We start from the raw sequence: 18,706 nt of genomic DNA on the forward strand, positions 1-18,706 counted from the left end.
TTAAAATGTTAAACATATATACACTATATGTATGTAAGATACATATATCTTGTATATGACACAGTTGACACCATATATGTGTGTGTGTGTGTGTGTGTGTGTGTGTGTGTGTGTGTGTGTGTGTGTGTGTGTATATATATGTCACTAAATGAGAGCTGGTTTGCATATATTTGGCCCAGGTAAATTATTTTACATAGAAATCTCCAGGTGTTTAAAGCAATTTCAAAAGGTTTTCTAAATATTTAAACCCAAAAATATAGTTGCTCATAAACGTGAAAAAGGTATCTAGATCATCTATTCCAAGTATCTACACCAAGAAATATTTTCTTTGGCTGATTTTATCCAACTGCCATGGCATCAACTGTTGTCACTGTAATTCAGCAAAAGCAAGGGAGTTCATTGAATATATTCTGCTTCAGAGTTATAAGGTCATTAATGTGACCCTGGGGAAATCATCCTCCTTTTTATTAAATTCTGAATGTATAAGAATAAGGATTAAAATGTTCCGTAGGGCTTCCCTGGTGGCGCAGCAGTTGAGAGTCCGCCTGTCGATGCAGGGGACAAGGGTTCGTGCCCTGGTCCGGGAGGATCCCACATGCCGTGGAGCGACTGGGCCCATGAGCCATGGCCGCTGAGCCTGCGCGTCCGGAGCCTGTGCTCCTCAACAGGAGAGGCCACAACAGTGAGAGGCCCGCATACCACCAAAAAAAAAAAAAAAAAAAAAGTTTCATAGAAGGCAAAAGGGAAAATAAAATACTTAAAATCACTGGGTCCTCATAAAGTTGTCTTTGTCATAATAATAGCAACAAAAATAAAAGACAATTATACTAGCTATCTTAAGATCTGGTCTGATTATCACTTACTAACCATGACTAACTATGCTAGTCACTTAACCATCTTACCTTCAGTTTTCTCTCATCTATTAAACTTAGTAAAATATTAATATGCATAGTACATACGTAGAAACATCGAAGTCACAATGTGTGAAAATACTTTAAAACAAAAAAGAACACATTTTTGAATTATTATAAATTATTGTTATAAGTATAATGAGATTGGAAAATTTTTTAATACTTTTAACACTTTATTAAAATGTGTAATGTAAAAATGGTGGATTCTTCACCACAGTATTTTGTTCATTGCCTGATTCACTTTACTACAACAATAAAATTTTTAATCTTTCAATTTTTCTCTAAATTTGATTTTTCTTTGTTTTATGACTCAAATATTTTATTAACTCCCTTATCCAACATTTTCAAATAATTTAAAATCAATACATATTTATTAAATTCCAAATATGTACAAGGCACTATGTCATATCCCTTTACTAAGAGGCTCATCAAACGGTGGATTGCCAAGGCTCTTTCCTTTCTTCATCTCTTCCTCTTGGATTTATATTCAATTTAAATGGTAACTTTACCTGAGATTCCCTCTATCCCCAACCACTAAGAAAGAAGAGAAGGAACTAAATTCATTCAGCCCCTATTATACTCATGGCACTACATTTACACTTACATTACCTCAGGGAATTCTCACAACAACGCTAAGAAATAAGTATTCGCATCCCATTTTAGAGATAAAGAAGATAACGATAGCAGAGAAAAAATTTAAACCAGGTTTGCTGAATCCAAAGCCTATGATCTTTCCATTAAGTCAGTACTTTCCAGACTTTTATATTTTACAAACCAGAACAACACTCACGTGCGCACCCACACACAATTGGTGGTCTTCATGTGGCTGGCAACATTTTACTTTCTATGAAATTATATATTTTTTAAGCCCTACTATCTACCATCAGCATTATTTTATAAAACAAAAGGATACTAACATTAAAAAAAAAGAAAGGAAAGACAATATCAAAAGAAAGACAATCTCAATATCAAAGAAAAGACAGACATTTTCACCACAGAACAGGTCCTCCAAGCGGCAAATGAGAACAAATGCACTGAAGCACGCTGTTTCCCATAGAGAGAAGTAGAATACAGAACCTAAAACACTCTATTTACTGCTACTAATTTTAGTACAAAGGTGAAAAGAATGCATATTTCCTTGACTAAAGAAAGCCATGGGCTTTCTCAAAGTTTTATATATATGCTGAGGCTCTGAGGACAAAGACAACTTCAGAAGCTTAAATATAAGTTAAGGAAGCTTCTGGTATCAACAGATCAACAATTCCAGTATTATTATGTATTTTCACAGATAGCAGTCCTTCTTTAGGCTTTTCCTTCAAACAAAATCTGCATCGATGCAATCAAAAGAGTGGTTAAAGAATACAGATCTATTACGTCACACCTAAGAGACTCATTTGTCTTCAGTTACTTTCCTGTCTTTCCAGCCTTATCTATCACACTTAATTAAGAAGAGCAAGAACCTTGTCTTTCTCATGTTTCTGATGCAGGATCTGATATTAGGATCCTAAGTTACTGTTTTAGGGTCAATTACAATGACTTTATTAGCTCAATGCCAGAAAAAGTGTAAAACATTAGTAAGTGTGAATTTGAGTTAAAATTTTGTAATAAATCTACATTTTAAAAAATTCATAGTTTGTCTTCTAACAGTGACCAACAGGAAAAGTCATAACAATTCTGAGACACATATAACCTAAATACTGTAGTCTCTTCCATATCTCTATTTCTAATTTCATCTACTTACTAGGCAGAGGATGGGTTCAAGAGTCTAGGATGGGAAGCAGACAGAAAACAACTCGCTATGTGTTGTCCAATGGCACTTGGAACTGACCTCTAAAACTCATTACCATTTATGAGCATCTAATGTATCAGGCATAACATTAGGTCCCTGCTCCATCACTATTCCATTCTGAATTGTCCTAAAAGTCTTAAGAATGGAGCATACTCACTAGACACCTGAAGCTTCTAAATGATCACTTGGCAATAGAGTTCAAAGTTTTATGAAATAACTCTTTTAGGCCAACATATTTGGCAATCCTCTCTTTTAAGGATTAAATAGTATCCTGATTGATCTACTGTACTTTATATGGTACAGTTAGGTTATGTATCTACATTGCTCAAAGATAAAAAAATAAAAAATAAAAATTCCTGGTTTTGTCAATGACTCCCTGTCATAATACAATATTATTGGAACAATCTACTCATACAGTAAATGAAACACCTTCTGTGTTTTTTTTTTTTTTTAAAGCTACAAGGGAGGTAAATGAAGTATCTTTGTGGGCGTGGGCAATATATTTAGGTTTTATCTTACTGAATTTAGTCATTGTGTATACTCTTCCCTTTACTCAGACTATCCATTCCTTTTTTCACTCACTTTTTAAGGCCTAAATCAAATATGTACTCCATTGTGGACACTTTCCTATGAATCTACATAAAATCAATACCACACATTGTATATTCACACTGTACTGTGAATAAACGTCCATAATTCATCACTATTTATAAGCTTCTAGTATGTCTGGCACCATTTTAGGTGTTTAACGTATTTCCCAATTAACTGCATTGTTTCCAAGTCTTTATCTATCATATCATTGTGAGTCTGTCCAGAAGAGGAAGCTTAATAACCATTTTTATCCACTCAGCACCTATCACAGAGCTTGGGACATAATAGGTTTTGAATAATGTTTATACTTTATTAAGAATACACATTTTAGGAATATTACTCAGCCATAAAAAAGAATGAAATACTGCCATTTGCAGAAACCTGGAGAGACCTACAGAATATTATGCTCAGTGAAATAAGTCAGACAGAGAAAAATAAATACTGTATGAATCACTTATATTTGGAATCTAAAAATAATACAGATGAATGTATATGCAAAACAGAAACAGACTCACAGACACTGAAAACAAACTTGTGGTTTCCAAAGGGGAGAGGGGAGTAGGGAGGGACGAATTAGGGGTTTGGGGTTAACTGATACAAACTTCAATATATATAATAGATAAGCAACAAGGATATACTGTATAGCACAGGGAATTATAACCAGTATCTTATAATAACCTGTAATGGAGTATAATCTGCAAAAATACTGAATCACTATGCTGAACACCTGAAACTAAAATAATTCTCTAAATCAATTATACTTCAGTAAAAAAAAGAGGACACATTTTGTTATCAGAAATATACAATTGTATTTGCCCAAAATATAAGGACTATAATTTGATCAGAATCTTCAAGTTTTATTATTCTAATGCAAAATTTGATTCTTGATTTTCTTCAACAAGTGAAATTGATATAAATAGTTGCTTAGCATCAATATATTTTCCACGTCATATCCTCATTTCTGACTTTTTTTTTCCATTTTAAATAGAAAATCAAGTGCTGAAATCATTTCATCTCTCAATCAGGAGAGTTATTCACTGAATGCTTTATTATAGTCAGACAGACCTGTGCTTAAATCTTAGCTCAGTTACTTACTAGCTATCTGATCTTGTTCAGTTTCTTCTTTATAGAATGGAGATAATAAATGGTATCTATTTCACAGAGTTACTGTGAAGAGCAAATTAGATAATATATTTTAAGCAATGGCACATACTAAACATTCAGTAAATATGCAGCTGTTGTGCCTGTGATAGAGATTTGTCCCTAACCCAGCAATGATTACAGTCTTACTTTAAACCAGTGATACTCAAAGAGATGTGTCTAACAAAGAACACAAAAAATACCTGTGTAACTGATAAAAATATAACTTATATCCCACACCTCATTCTGAGATTTGCTGTTGGTGCAAGGACAAAGGAAGTAAGGTATAGGCACACAGTTAGAAAACTATCCCCCAATGTCTTTGAAATCACAGTTGAAATCACTAAATATTAAATTTATTAAACATTTTATATGAGTCCATTCCCAAATGCACTTACTAACAGTTAAAATGGTGGATTTGTTAAAATGCCAAATTTGAATTTTCTATTTCCCATTAGACATATTTTATTAAATATTTATTTATACAAGCTGTCTTAAGCAATAAATGCTTAATTAAAATAATTATATTGTTTTTAAATCCTTGTAAAGATTCAAGATGCAGAAAAAATATTTTCCCTCTATAATCTATTCCTAATTTGCGGTTTATTGGTTTATAAAATCAGAAGGACAATGCCCTGTCAACACTGCCACTGCCTGAAGAAAGATCTTTAACATTATCACCATGGCCAGATGTGCTCAGGGCTCAAAGCTGCTCTTCTACTATGTCAACAAAGGTCTCAGTCCTATCTGCTGGTATAAGTTTCTATGTTTTACTGCTGTTCAACTTAGTTATTTAGCTCATCAATTTAAATCAGTCTGTAAGTGTGAAATAAAAATACTGCAGTAGCCACATATTCATTCATTAAAAATATAATAATTGAAGGTCTACCGTGTGCCAGGCACTGTTTTAGGCATGTTTCTGCACTCATGGAGTTTACTTTCTAGGACAGGGGAACTGTAAATAAACATATTAATAAATAATATGTTAGGAGATGACAGTTATATGAAGAAAAACAAAGTAAGTTAAGGGGGATAAAGAGTGACAGGAGAGATGCTACAATTATTTGTAAGGTGTTCAGGGAGGGCTTCTCTCTGAAAAGATATCTGAACAGAAAACTAACAGAAGGGAAATACCAAGCTATGTGGATATCAAGGGAAGAAGCATTCTAGAAGAGGAAATAGAAACTGCAAAGGCCGTGAAGTGTTCCAGGAAAAACAAGGCAACTTCTATGGATAGGGCAGAGGGAACAGAGGGGAAAAGGTATCAGATAAAGTTAATTAAACAGGCAGCATGGGGTTATATCCAGTAGGATCTTACAGGCTACGCTAAGGCCTTTGAGTCTTAGTTTTAGTTATAAGGGAAGCCCTTAGGGCTTCCCCGGTGGCACAGTGGTTAAGAATCTGCCTGCCAACGCAGGGGACATGGGTTCGAGTCCTGGTCCGGGAAGATCCCACAGGTCACGGAGCAACGAAGCCCGTGTGCCGCAATTACTGAGCCTACGCTCTAGAGCCTGTGAACCACAACTACAGAGCCCGCGTGCCACAACTACTGAAGCCTGCACGCCTAGAGCCTGTGCTCCGCAACAACAGAAGCCACCACAATGAGAAGCCCACGCACCGCAATGAAGAGCAGCCCCTGCTCGCTGCAACTAGAGAAAGCCCGCGCGCAGCAACAAAGACCCAACGCAGCCAATAAATAAATAAATAAATAAAAAAGGGAAGCCCTTAGAGTATACACTGAGCAGAGAAATAACACAATCTGAATTATGTCTAAAAATTATGACTGCCATGTGAAAAATAAGCTACACAGAACAAAGGCAGAAGCAGGGAAACTAGAGGCACAAATGACAGATTCATGTCAAACGTAAGTGATTAGCCACAGGAGAAATAAAATTTCCTGGACTTAATTAATGAACATTATGACCTAGACCCTCTATTCCCTGTGACAAGACTGTAAAAGATGTTAGCACCTGTTACATGTCAAACACAACAGAATTGTTTGCTAACAGATTATTCAGGCCTCAGGAAAAAAAAAAAAATCATCGTTTGCAAGGCAGATGATATTTCATTTACAAAGGTCTTTCCATAATGTACATTAACCCTTAAATCTTTAGATGGGCATCCCCAAATCTCTCAGATTCATGAAAGTCAAAACTACAAAGAAATAGCAATGAATTATTCTACTTCCAGGAATGGGAGCCTAAGACCAACTCTCCCACTAAGGATTAACTAGAAAAACTTACCAAGAAATAATTTAAAGCAAAAACTTAAAAACATTTGCTTGAAGGCACTGGATAGCTAACAACAAAGTAATGATTTACAGCTGAGGGTCAGAAGCAGCTCAGAAGTAAACTCTCTTCTGGAGGTACTTCTCCCTTCCTCCCTCACAAAAGCAGATATTCAAACAGCCAGTAAAAGAGGAAAAAAGGAAAGCCATCTTATTAGAAATTAAAAAAAATAAATATTGAAACCACAATAAAATACCACTGGACACTCAGCAAAATAGCTAAAACTAAAAAGATTCATTACTAAGTTCTGATAACAATGCAGAACAAATACAACCTTTATACACTGTTGGTGTGAGTGTAAACTGTACAACTACTTCAAAATCAAACATATATATACTTTAGAAGACTGTAAAAATAACTTCAATTCTCCACCCTTTACTATAGACATCACCTCTGAAATGTGACTCTGTAGCGTCTCTCATCCATAATTAGAATCTATTTCCCTACTTGGATTTGGCCTGTACGTGTGACTTACTCTGGCCAACAGAATGTGTTGAAAACAACCGTGTGCCAGTTCGCACCTACAGGCCTCAAGAAGCCTTGCGTCTTGCATTTCACGCTCCCTCTGAACCAAACAAACAAGCCCAGGTTAACTTGCCAAATGATGGAAGACGTGAAGCCCAGCTACCTGAGTTGCCACAGTGACTAAAGCCATCCTAAACTAGTGTGGCCCCAGCAAACTGCTGACACATGAGCAAGCCCAGCTGAGACCAGCCGAGCCCAGCCAGCAAACTACCTTGCCCACACACAGACCCATGATCAACAATAAATGGTTACTGTTTTAAGCCACTGAGTTTTGGAGGGGTTCGTTCTACAGCAATAGCTAACTGATGGTATCAGAAGTGAGGTACTGCCACAATTTTAAAATTAAATATGTAATATTGGTTTTAGAACCAAACAGTGGCCTAAGGCTTGAAAAATGGTGAGCAAACTCTTAGCAAAAGCTGGAAAAGGGTAAGAAAATTTTCACCGCATGCTGAAAAAATGGGAATTTGTGCATGTAGTAACAAAATATGTGGCAAAATTGTGTTCTCTATAGTACTCAGAAGATGAAAAAGTTACTTAATAAACATTTAGATTTGTCTGAGATTTCCAGGCAAATGTTAAGGCAGCTGGTTGTTCCCAGCTGTGCACGACTAAGGTAACAGGGCAAAAAAGAGATGAGCTAAAGAAAAAAGTGATCAGTTTACAAGCAAAATTTAGAAGGAATAAAGAAGGGCCAGGACTTGTTGGTTTGGAAAACACAACTGCTTCTCATCTCCAGTCTCTCAGCTGGCAAAACATTCTCCAAATGTATAGTCTGGGACTGCAGACCAAATCAAGATGTAAAAACCCCTCATTAACATCTCTAAAAGAATAATGAAGGGGCCTACAAGACCCCTCAGCTAAATAAAAGGCCTTCTATGGTCTTAAAGGAGTTGTCTCACAGAAGTCTGACACACTCAAAATAAGTCTAGAAAAAGTGTGTCTCAAAATCAGTTATAAGTTTGACTCTTCGCATATAGTAACACCCAGCAATTCTACTCCCAGGCAGATACCCAACAGAAATGGATGACCATATGTAACAAGAGGCATGCACCAGGATGTCCACAGCAGTAATACTCATAATAGCTAAAAACTGGAAACAACCCAAATGCCTATCAACATTGTAATGAATATGAATATAAATTTTTAAAAACTGTACTGAATAAAATGTGTTCTTTCATATAATAATATGTTATACAGCAATGAAAATAAACTATATCTATATGCAACAAAAATGAATAGCAAAAACACAATTTTGAAGCAAGCAACACAGGAAAATAATATAATTCCTTTTAAATAAAGTCAAAAATAAAAGTTGAAACTAAACTGTGGTGTTTAGAGATGTATGATTAAGGGGTAAAAATATAAAAACAAAAAGAAAATATTATCATAGAAGGTAGACTACATGAGAGGGAAAAGAAGGGGAAACTATTTAGAAGAGGCCAAGGAGAGTTCTGGCAAACTGGCAATATTTTATATCTTGATCTGTGTAGTAGTTACACAGATGTCAGCTTTGTGATTAACTGTACATTTGTGTTTTATGTACTTTTCTGTACATACATAATTTAACATGTATAAAAGATGTGCATCAGTGAGACCAAAGGACTGTGGCAGCCAAAGAACTAGGAACGTGTCCAGGTTCAAAAGCACTTTAGACAGAACTATTTTGTTTAAATGATATGCTCTGCTGAGATTTTATTCAATTCATGTAATCAAAGCAACACTGATTTATTCTGTCAGCCTGTTTAAGACTAAAGGGGAAGAGAGGATTCCCTGTGTTTGCTTAATGATTCAGTAAAATCTAGCAGGTACTATATTATGAGATGAACTATCACCGTTTCTCATCAGGAGCACCATTCACTTTCAATAATAGTTCTTTTTTGTTTTCTTTTGAAAATTTGTTTTATTTTTGGCTGCATTGGGTCTTCGTTGCTCTGCGCAGGCTTTCTCTAGTTGCGTCGAGCGGGGGCTACTCTTCATTGCGGTGGCTTCTCGTTGTGGAGCATGGGCTCTAGGTGCGCGGGCTTCAGTAGTTGTGGCACGTGGGCTCAGTAGTTGTGGCTCGCGGGCTCTAGAGCACAGGCTCAGTATGTGGCACACGGGCTTAGGTGCTCCGCGGCACGTGGGATCTTCCTGGACCAGGGCTCGAATCCATGTCCCCTGCATTCACAGGCGGATTCTTAACCACTGCACCACCAGGGAAGTCCCTCAATAATAGTTTTTTAAGATGTGTGCTCAATAGCGATTCAAAAAGTCCTGATAAAATATTATTCCTCCATCATTTATCTACTTGTTCTTCAGAAGTTCCTTGTGAAATTTTACTGTGATGAGAAACGTTTGAGTAGAATTGCCTCCTAGCCCCATTACAGCTGAAAGCAAAGTCCTAGACTTTTTCTGCCAGGGAAAGAGCAGAGATGCGAGAAGCCACAAGGGATGAGAGAACCTTCCCTCAAGGCTTCAGTATGTATCGCAGCTGACGACCAGCTTGACTTCGGTGAGAAGAGACATGTATACCACAAAATAATAATATGCTACACTTAGAACCTTCTCTTAAAGAAAAAGGCACCACTGTAAAAAAAAAATGCTGAAAAATCATACATCATAACTTATATTTGTCCAGTTCATATTCTACTGCTACACCATTTCTGAAATCTGTAACACAAAGTATAAAAGAGGGTTACAGATTGATTCAGTTAAGAAAATACTTTTCTTTAAAAATCTAAACTCATTAAAGAAGAAAAAAAATCAGCTTTAATCACTAGCTAATAACTTTAATTAAATTTAATTTTTAATTTTTAAATTAAAGAATGTACCAGTTGGCTGATGTCAGTATTGGATATAAGACTGTTATAAATAAAACCTTAGATTTTCCCATAAATCTATAATTGTGAAATGGGCTACAGGATTGGTAGCATTATATTTTGAAAGAGCATTACAAATCAGACAAAATGCAATTTTAAAGTACAAGCTAAAATGTTGAGATCTGTGGTAGATTTAATTTTCCAAATATAGACACAGTATCTTTTATCCCACAGGCCCCTCTTTCAATATGACCTTAACACTTCTCTCATAGAGAAGTGTGGTCAATATCCCTGCCCCGTGAAGCTTGCAGACCTTTATGACTGCTTCAACCAACAGAGGACAACAGAAATTATGCTATGTGACTTACGAGCCTAGGTCATAAAAATGTCATGCACGTCTGCCTTAGGATGCTCTTGGATTTAGCTGCCATTGGCATTGGAATCAGGCTAAAGCCTAAAGGGCACTGAGGACAGTGTTAGTGGAAGCCTAAAAGGACCAGAAGGGGTTGTTGGTAAGGGTTTTAAAGTACGGAAATGTGATTGGAAGCTGCAAGAAAGGAGTTCCTTGTTTTATTTTGGAGGGAAGTTTAGAAATACTGTTGTTGGCAGAAAAATTGAAAATGGGAAATGTTCCTAATGAACTCAATGACTAAAAGTGCCACTGGGTTTCTTCTCGTTGCATATAGGAAAGAGATAAGCTAAAGAATGAACTATTAGCTCCAAAAGAGCAAGGACTTGCTGGGTTAAATAAAAGTGTGTGAAGTTACAAGGACCTCCAGATGACAAAACGATTCTCAAATAATGAAATGGCTTTCAGGTAAAGATCAAATCCAGAGCAGGGCTGTAACATGCTGTGTTAAGATTTCAGAAAGAGCTAAGACAAAGCCTCATAGAAATGTTCAGATTGACAAAAGGTCTTATAAGTTATATTAGTATTTTTATTCCTATATAACTAATTACCACAAAATGAGTGGCTTAAAACAACATCAAATTATTAGTTCATAGTTCTGTAGGTCAGCAGTTCAGACAGGCTTGGCTGGCCTCTCACAAGGGTGTAATCAGATGTCAGGCAGGGCTCTTATCTGGAGGCTCTGGGGAAGAATCTGTTTCCACACTCATTCAGGTTGGTGGCAGAATCTAGTTCTTGCAGCTACTGGTCTGTGATCCCCGTTTCCTTGCTGTCAACCAGAAAACACTCTCTTCTCCTAGGGGTTGCCCTCATTCTTTCTCACCAATGTCTCCATCTTCAAACCAGCAACACGCAGAGTCCTTTGTATGCTTCGTATCTTTCTGATTTCTCTTCTGCTACCAGCCAGAGAAAACCTTCTGCTTTTAAAGTGAACAGTTTGGGCCAAGCCCACCCAGAAAAATCGCCGTATCTTAAACCAACTGACTTGGGACTTTAATTAAATCTGTAAAAGATAATTATCTATTTAAACAAAACCAGTATAGTGTAAGGTTTGTAACGTATTTAAGAAAAATATGTGATAATAAAAGCAAAAGGCCAGGGGTTGGGAGGAATGAATGTATACTACTGTAAAGTTCTTATCAGTGCCTGTACCTTGACACTAAAGGAAAAACGCGTGCCCCCATTCATGTTTTAATGCATATTTTAACGGTTAATATTTTCCCAGAACATTATTGAGAAACTGAAATTCATAACATTTTAAGTTTAAATATTTTATTTATATCAACAACAGCATGTTTTAAGTTTACTTTCCTGGTTTTATGGAAGTAAACTTATCAATAATATTTTTAAAATCTACTTCTTTATGTTATTATCAATTGAGGGAAATGCCATGTTAAATAATTTCTCTTGACAAAGTGACAATCATAAGTAATTTTAAATTAACTTCAGTTTACTGAAACTTCTTTCACAGGACACCACTGTAACTGGTATTGTTTTAAAAAAAATTCTCAAGGTCACTAACAAATTTGGGTAAAACTGCACTAAGCAAATTTCAAAACAGTTTTAGAAGATCCAAACATCATGCTGACTTCATAGTATAATTACTGATACTGCATGCTGCTAAAACTATTTCAGATGAAATTCTTACAGGACTTAAATAATCTAACTTTTTTAGAACCAAGTCAGTGGCTGTTTTTTGTAAATAGAAGTACTCAGAAAATAACTTTTCTCTGGTTAAAAATACAAAATTTGAAGACACTTCATTTAATTTTTCATATCTTCATAATAATGTGAGATTAGGATGCCCATAATCTCTCTAATTTCTATTTTATATAAACTTCCCAATAATAATTTATACTCTCATCTGGTGATCTGTATATTTCAAACTTTTCATTTTTATTTTAAAATTGAGCAGGTATATTCATAACTCTTGTTAACGTTCTGCATTCATCAAACATTCAAAGTTATATTCTCTCACTTGTTGTAAGCAAAGGGACAGGCTTTTTATTAAGTATGCAGCTTTATTTTTAATCAGATCATTTTATTGTAGAGCTTTATTAACCTTTTTCACTTGGTTCAAACAGCTAGGAAAAGAAGGTCACTAGCATCAAAGAACAAAATTCAGTAAGGTCTTTTAATAGACCTAATCTTCCCTTAAACATTTTCTTCCTAAATTTATCCTAAAGATATTAGACCAAAAAAAAAAAAAAAAAAAAGGAAGGAATTATCTTCTTTATGCCTTCTACTTTCACAACTAGTTCTACTTCTGGCAAAACTTAATAATGGCCTTATAAAGAGTTCGGCATTTCAATTTTGCTGCTCTAAACTGGAAAGACCTCTTTAAGTAATGAAGATACCAATGTGCTGTATGTAATAGACACTTTTACATTTCCTACCATATTTAATTCTCAGAAAAACCTTGGAAGGTTGCTATTATTGTCCAAACTTTCAGATCAGAATTTGAGCCTCAATCAGGTAAGTAACCGCTCGAGATTCTTTAGCTATTTCCCAAGAGGTAAACAGTGTGATTCCAAAGCCTGTGTTGCTTTTACTACATACCAATGCCACCTTCAAAGTCCTTTACATTATTCTGTATTATCTGTCAAATGTAATACAGAGCTATTTTTTAGCTGAATGGTAGAAATAACTAGGAACCAGAGAAATGCTTTGTCCCAGGACACACACCTATTTAATAAGGTGTGTATTTAGTAACAAAGTCTAAACCTTCTCTACAACAATATTAACATGGGAGAGATGAGGGGGGAAGGAACCATGAATAAAAATCTTCAACCAGACCTTTTAAAATATAAGAAATTAAAATCACAGTTGTTCGCAATTTTTTTGCTCCACAGTTTATTAGGATAATTGATTTTTATAATTCTTATACTAATGTATGTGATATATTTTAGCGACCTAAAATGAAAAATTAATAGGTGATTAATGCTGCAAATATAAATAAAGGCAAACCCCTACTGTGCAAAGCAGTATAAGTAGGGCGTACAAGAATGGAAGCCATGGGAGACAGTCATGTCTGAATCTAAATCCAATTAAAATAACATGGCTGGTACCAACAGAACCCGGCTCAATACAATTTGAAGGAAAATAGGGAGTCATATTAGAATTCTTCAAATTGGCATTAACTAGGTCAATATACTCACATTCCTCCCTGTCAAATTTAAAAGTTAGGAACTACCACCTATACTATCTTATCCCCTCCTTTTTTCACTAGGACACACAGAATGTTCGTTTACCTATAAGATTTTTACAAGAATATACTTCCCTGACAAATATAGAATACCAGTGAGTTTATATTTAAGAACCTTTTTTCTCTCCTAACAGGCTCTAATCCTATAAATCAGTAAGAGATTGGTAATAGGCAGGAGACTTTCTTAATGAACACACTAGTACTTTTAAATTCTAAGACAAGAGAACTTGAAGATTCTGAAGGCATAAATTAGTAAAACATAAGAGGGACCAAAGCACAAACAAGTCATCAGTTAATACAAGTGACATATGTAATTCATGTGAATTTAACTGTGATTCAGTTCAATTCAACTATATATATGGACTTCAACTATACACTCTGCAAACAGAGATAGAATACTAATTAAATAATGCAAGCAATGAGCCCACCATTCCCTGAACGAGCGTAACTCCTGGAGTCAGTGTGAGTGTGAGACGGAAAATGTGAATCTTCTGTTTCCTCAGTCAATGCGTGCTGAGGCCTCATGTACTAAGGTGATTCTAGGGCTAAAAGACATATGTGCACTGTAAATCTAAATGTTCAACTAAAGAAACAGCAAACTGTTCCAACAAACTTCTGAAGAAAAATAATACCGCTGAAATTGACTTAATAAGAAATGCTATGATGGGATCCAATGTGGTACTTTCCTAAGGGATTTCCTCTCCCTCCCAAGAAGAGTCTTGTCTCTATGAGATCATCACCTTCTGCACCGACATTAGAGACCCTAAAACCCATCTCTCCATAAGATTCCTTATATATAAAAGAAAAAAAAAGAGGACATCACTCTTTTTAATATTAATGTGCAAAAAGAAAAATAAGAAGTTTTATGGGAGAGGCTGGCAGAAATGAGGATTGGGGAAGACTATGTGGGCTAATAAAGGCAGTCTTTGTAGATTTGGGCCAATTTGCAATATGAATCGCTTAATGTAAGTTAATGAATTATAAACTGATAGAATTTTTTAATGTAAGTTAATGAAATATAAACTATCTGATAGAATTTTTACATCAGAGTTTCAAAAATTACCTAAAACTATTTGTAAACCAAACTTCCCCAAAAAGAAAATTGGAAGCGAAAAGCACCCTCAAGTAAACAGGTCAAGTTTGCCCTCTGTCAATATATACAATTGACTGGTAGACACATTCTGGTCAGGAAATGTTTACACTTTCATGCAAGTGGCTATGGTTAAGCTGCTAAGTACAATTTTCAAGCTCCAAATTCAACATCCCACCAGCAATTAAACAACAGGATAGAGAGAATTAGGTATAAAAAAAAGATAAAATATTTTACAATTTCTACTTCTTCCCATTTCTGAGGGAAATCATGTTTCCTAAGCCTAACTCACATCCTGGCGCTGACAAAAAAAATGATCATGTTTGTACTTTACAGTGTGGTTAACCAACAAGGCAGCCTGAGGCTGGGTGACTGGCTGGGCCCTCCAGTTCCCCCAGATACTGCTTGGCTGCCCCAACGGCAGAACAGGGCAATCAATATTCAGCTAACCTGTTACCTACTTGCACTTCAGCTGAGCAGCTATCATCTAGAAAAATCCGGTACAGACTCTATTTTACTACCAGAAACTCCCTGATTCTCTAGTACTATGAGTACTTCATCACCCAGACAGCCCTGCCAGAAAAGAATAGGAAAACTCTCAATGCAATCGTCTATCAAGGTCATTCTCTCACTCCTCACACTTGGCAAATGGAAATAAATCACCTACCCTCCAGAGAGCTTCATGACTATCAAAACAAAATGTTTAAGAGCAAGATAAAACCATACAGACTATGAGAATAGGCACTAGCCATGGACCTCACTAAAGACAGACGGCAAAGTAATCACTGTGGAAGCACAGTGGTTACTTTATTAAATTGTACATTATTTTCAGTCCTTCTGGGCAAATAAAAAAAAAAGTGACTTATTGTTTATTAATTTCAAGGGTCCGATGAGACAAAGTATAAAAGCACGTAGGATACCTGGCATATATTAAATGGTCAATAAATGTTATCTATTATCATTACCTTCTTAATTGTTTAAATGTGGCAGTATCAGGCATAGTGGTTACTTTCTGTGCACTGCAGCTATCCAGACACTCAGCTTTAATGAGCTCCATCCACCTAGGCTGACTAGAATTCAGAAAAATACAAAGTGGCAGCACTTAGGAAAGAGACAATGAGGTATCTCAGCCACCTGCATATTTCATATAATATTATGAAGAAATTAGATGTCCCCTCGGCCTCCAAATAGGTCATAATCCATATGAACTGACCCAAGGCAACTTGTGGGTTTACTTCTTAAATAAACAAAATTTCCTTATGAGAAATGTTTACCTTTTTTTTAGGAATTACCATTAATTAGACCGCATTTTAAACTGTATTTTTAAACTTATTTTTATTTTTAAACTTGTTCTTGTCCTATATAATATCCCCTCATCTCCAAATATCTCTACTCTTTAGAAGCAGACAGCTGAAACACATAGAATTAGGTAGTACTTAATTCATAAATAACATGTGTACCATCAAAGAGAAGTGTAAATACACTTATATGGCAGCAGTGTTATTGTTACTCATTACCATGCCAACCTAAAATACCTGAGGAGGTGACTATAATTTAACTTATAAACGAATACACAATACCCACTCTCAAAGCTAAGAAATCTATAAATTATATCTAAATATAAATTTATATATAAATCTATAAATTACTTATCTGTCTACAGCAAAATGCTTGATAAATTTAAATCGTTCAAGCTACTTTAGGTATATGCTTACAATGTTCACATTTTCTTGTACTTCGGAGTCAAAAGAAGTCAATATACATAAAAATCAGTTGAAAAGTAGAGAAAATACCCAAATTAAAATGAGGATGAAAATCTGAGCCATCATTTACATGAGGCAGAAGAACTTTTGATTTCTCATTTAAAAACAAGACTATCGTAAAACTAGCAACAGATTTTTGGTAGACTATTTCTTCTATTATTATACATTAACAATTAAATAATATCCTCCTCCTCCTCTCTTAACTAAAAAGGATGATTGCAATATGCCTGCCTCACTGGAGTGTTTTGAGACTCAATATTTGTAGATTTTTGAGCCTTGTGGCTAAAAGAGTGAATACAAAGTATTATAATCAAGAATAGCGATATAAAAACAAAGATGGTTTAAGATAATAGAAAATTACATTTATAAGTGGCACAATGCCATACTACCCCTGTGGACTTGTTCTTTCAGAGTACATACTCTATGAAAGGTCACTGTGGGTGAAAAAAAAACCCCACAGGGAGTTCAAGTAGCCTACAATGCAATATTAGTAATTAAGGAAGTGGTATTCTTCCTCTATATTCATTTGGGAATCATTTCTACTAATTAAGAGAAAAGGAACAGTGATTTGTTAAAAATGATGGTTACAGAAAATTCAATCTGAATTCCAACAGCCTGGTTACAAAGGAGAATACTGTAACACTGAACAATTTTTTTAATAAGGGCAAACTACTATACAAGCCATCAAGTCAGTACTCAACTATCTTCCAAAATAATATACTCCTAAAAATATTTTCCAGAATAATCTGTTCCTAACACAATGTTGAACTATGGCACTGCAAATTCAAATTTAATTAACATTAAGTGCCTACTATGTGAGAGTCATTCTATCGATAATAGGCACTTCACAGATATTTAATTCTATCAATAATCCTAGAAAACAGGTATTACTAGCCACATTTTCAAACTGGGAAATTTGCTGCAGAAAGATTCAGATTCTTGCCCACAGTCTAAGAATTTACACTCAAGTCATCTCACTGTTACACTTTAAATCCAGTGTACCCCCTTCATTCCGTCAGACTAGGGTCTCATCTGGCTATGCCAATAATCAACTGACAAACCATTCAGCCTCACTGGGCCTGAGTTTTCTCAGTAAACTTAAAGGGTTGAAATATTCCCTAAGTTGGTCTCCTTCATCCTCCTTCTCTCTCTCTCTCTCTCTCTCTTTCTCGCTCTCTCTCGCTCTCATTCTCTGTCTCTAAAATGTACTATTTTAATCCTTTTAAAGTATACAATTCAGTGGCTTCCAATACATTCACAATGCTGTGCACTAATTTCAGAACGTTTTCACTACCCCAGAAAGAAACCAATAACCTTTAAGCTGTCAGTCCCCATTCTTTCCTTCCCCCAGGTCTTGATAACTGCTAACCTGCTTGTTGGTTCTGCCTAACCTGGATATTTTATATAAATGAGACCATACAATATGTGACCTTTTGTGTCTGGTTCCTTTTACTAAGAAAAATATTTTTGAGGTTCATATACATTGTAACATGTATCAGGACTTCATTTCTGTTTATGGCTCAATAATATTCCATTGTATGTGTATACTACTATTTGTTTATCCATTCATCCATTGATGGGCATTTGAGTTGTTTCCACCTTTTGGCTACTGTTATGTACTGCTATAAACATGCATGCAGATATACATATTTGAGTCCTTGTTCTCACTTCTTCTGGGTATATATCTAGGAGTGAAACTGCTGAGTCATTCAATAGCTCTATGTTTGAATTTCTGTGGAACTGACAAACTATTTCCCATAGTGGCTGAACCACTTTACATTTCCACCAGCGATATATGAGGGTCCTAATTTCTACACATCCTCACCAACACTTGTTATTTTACTTTTTTTTGTTTTTAATTATAGCCATCCTAATGGGTGTGAAGTGGTATCACTCTTGTTTTGATTTGCATTTCCCTAGTGATTAATGATGTTGAGTATCTTTTCATGTGCATGTTGGCCATTTTCATATCTTCTTTAGAGAAATGTCTATGCAAGTCCTTTACCCATTTTTTATTTGAGCTGTTTGCCTTTTTGCTGTTGAGTTGTAGGAGCTCTTTACATATTCTAGACAGAAATTCCTTACCAGGAATTTGCAAACATTTTCTCTCATTCTTTAGGTTACTTTTTCTTTTTCTTCATAATGTCCTTTGATGCACAAGTTTTTAATTCTGATGAAGTCCAATTTATCTATT

At 35.4% G+C, this 18,706-nt stretch overlaps 1 protein-coding gene across 12 annotated transcripts in view; it reads right to left on the reverse strand.

The window, feature by feature from the left end:
• COMMD10 (COMM domain containing 10) overlaps window positions 1-18,706 on the reverse strand; it is a 172,509-nt gene that overhangs the window by 114,171 nt on the left and 39,632 nt on the right. Inside the window, exon 6 of one of the 12 annotated variants that reach the window (XM_033423809.2) lies at window positions 8,838-9,896. The exons of the other annotated variants lie outside the window; for them this stretch is intronic. Coding sequence (XP_033279700.1) covers window positions 9,879-9,896 — 18 coding nt within the window. The 3' untranslated portion in view covers window positions 8,838-9,878. Of the gene's footprint in view, window positions 1-8,837; window positions 9,897-18,706 lie in introns of those variants that run through there. 12 annotated transcript variants of the gene reach the window in all.

This window comes from Orcinus orca, chromosome 3, assembly GCF_937001465.1.
Source record: "Orcinus orca chromosome 3, mOrcOrc1.1, whole genome shotgun sequence".
Lineage (NCBI taxonomy): Eukaryota > Metazoa > Chordata > Mammalia > Artiodactyla > Delphinidae > Orcinus > Orcinus orca.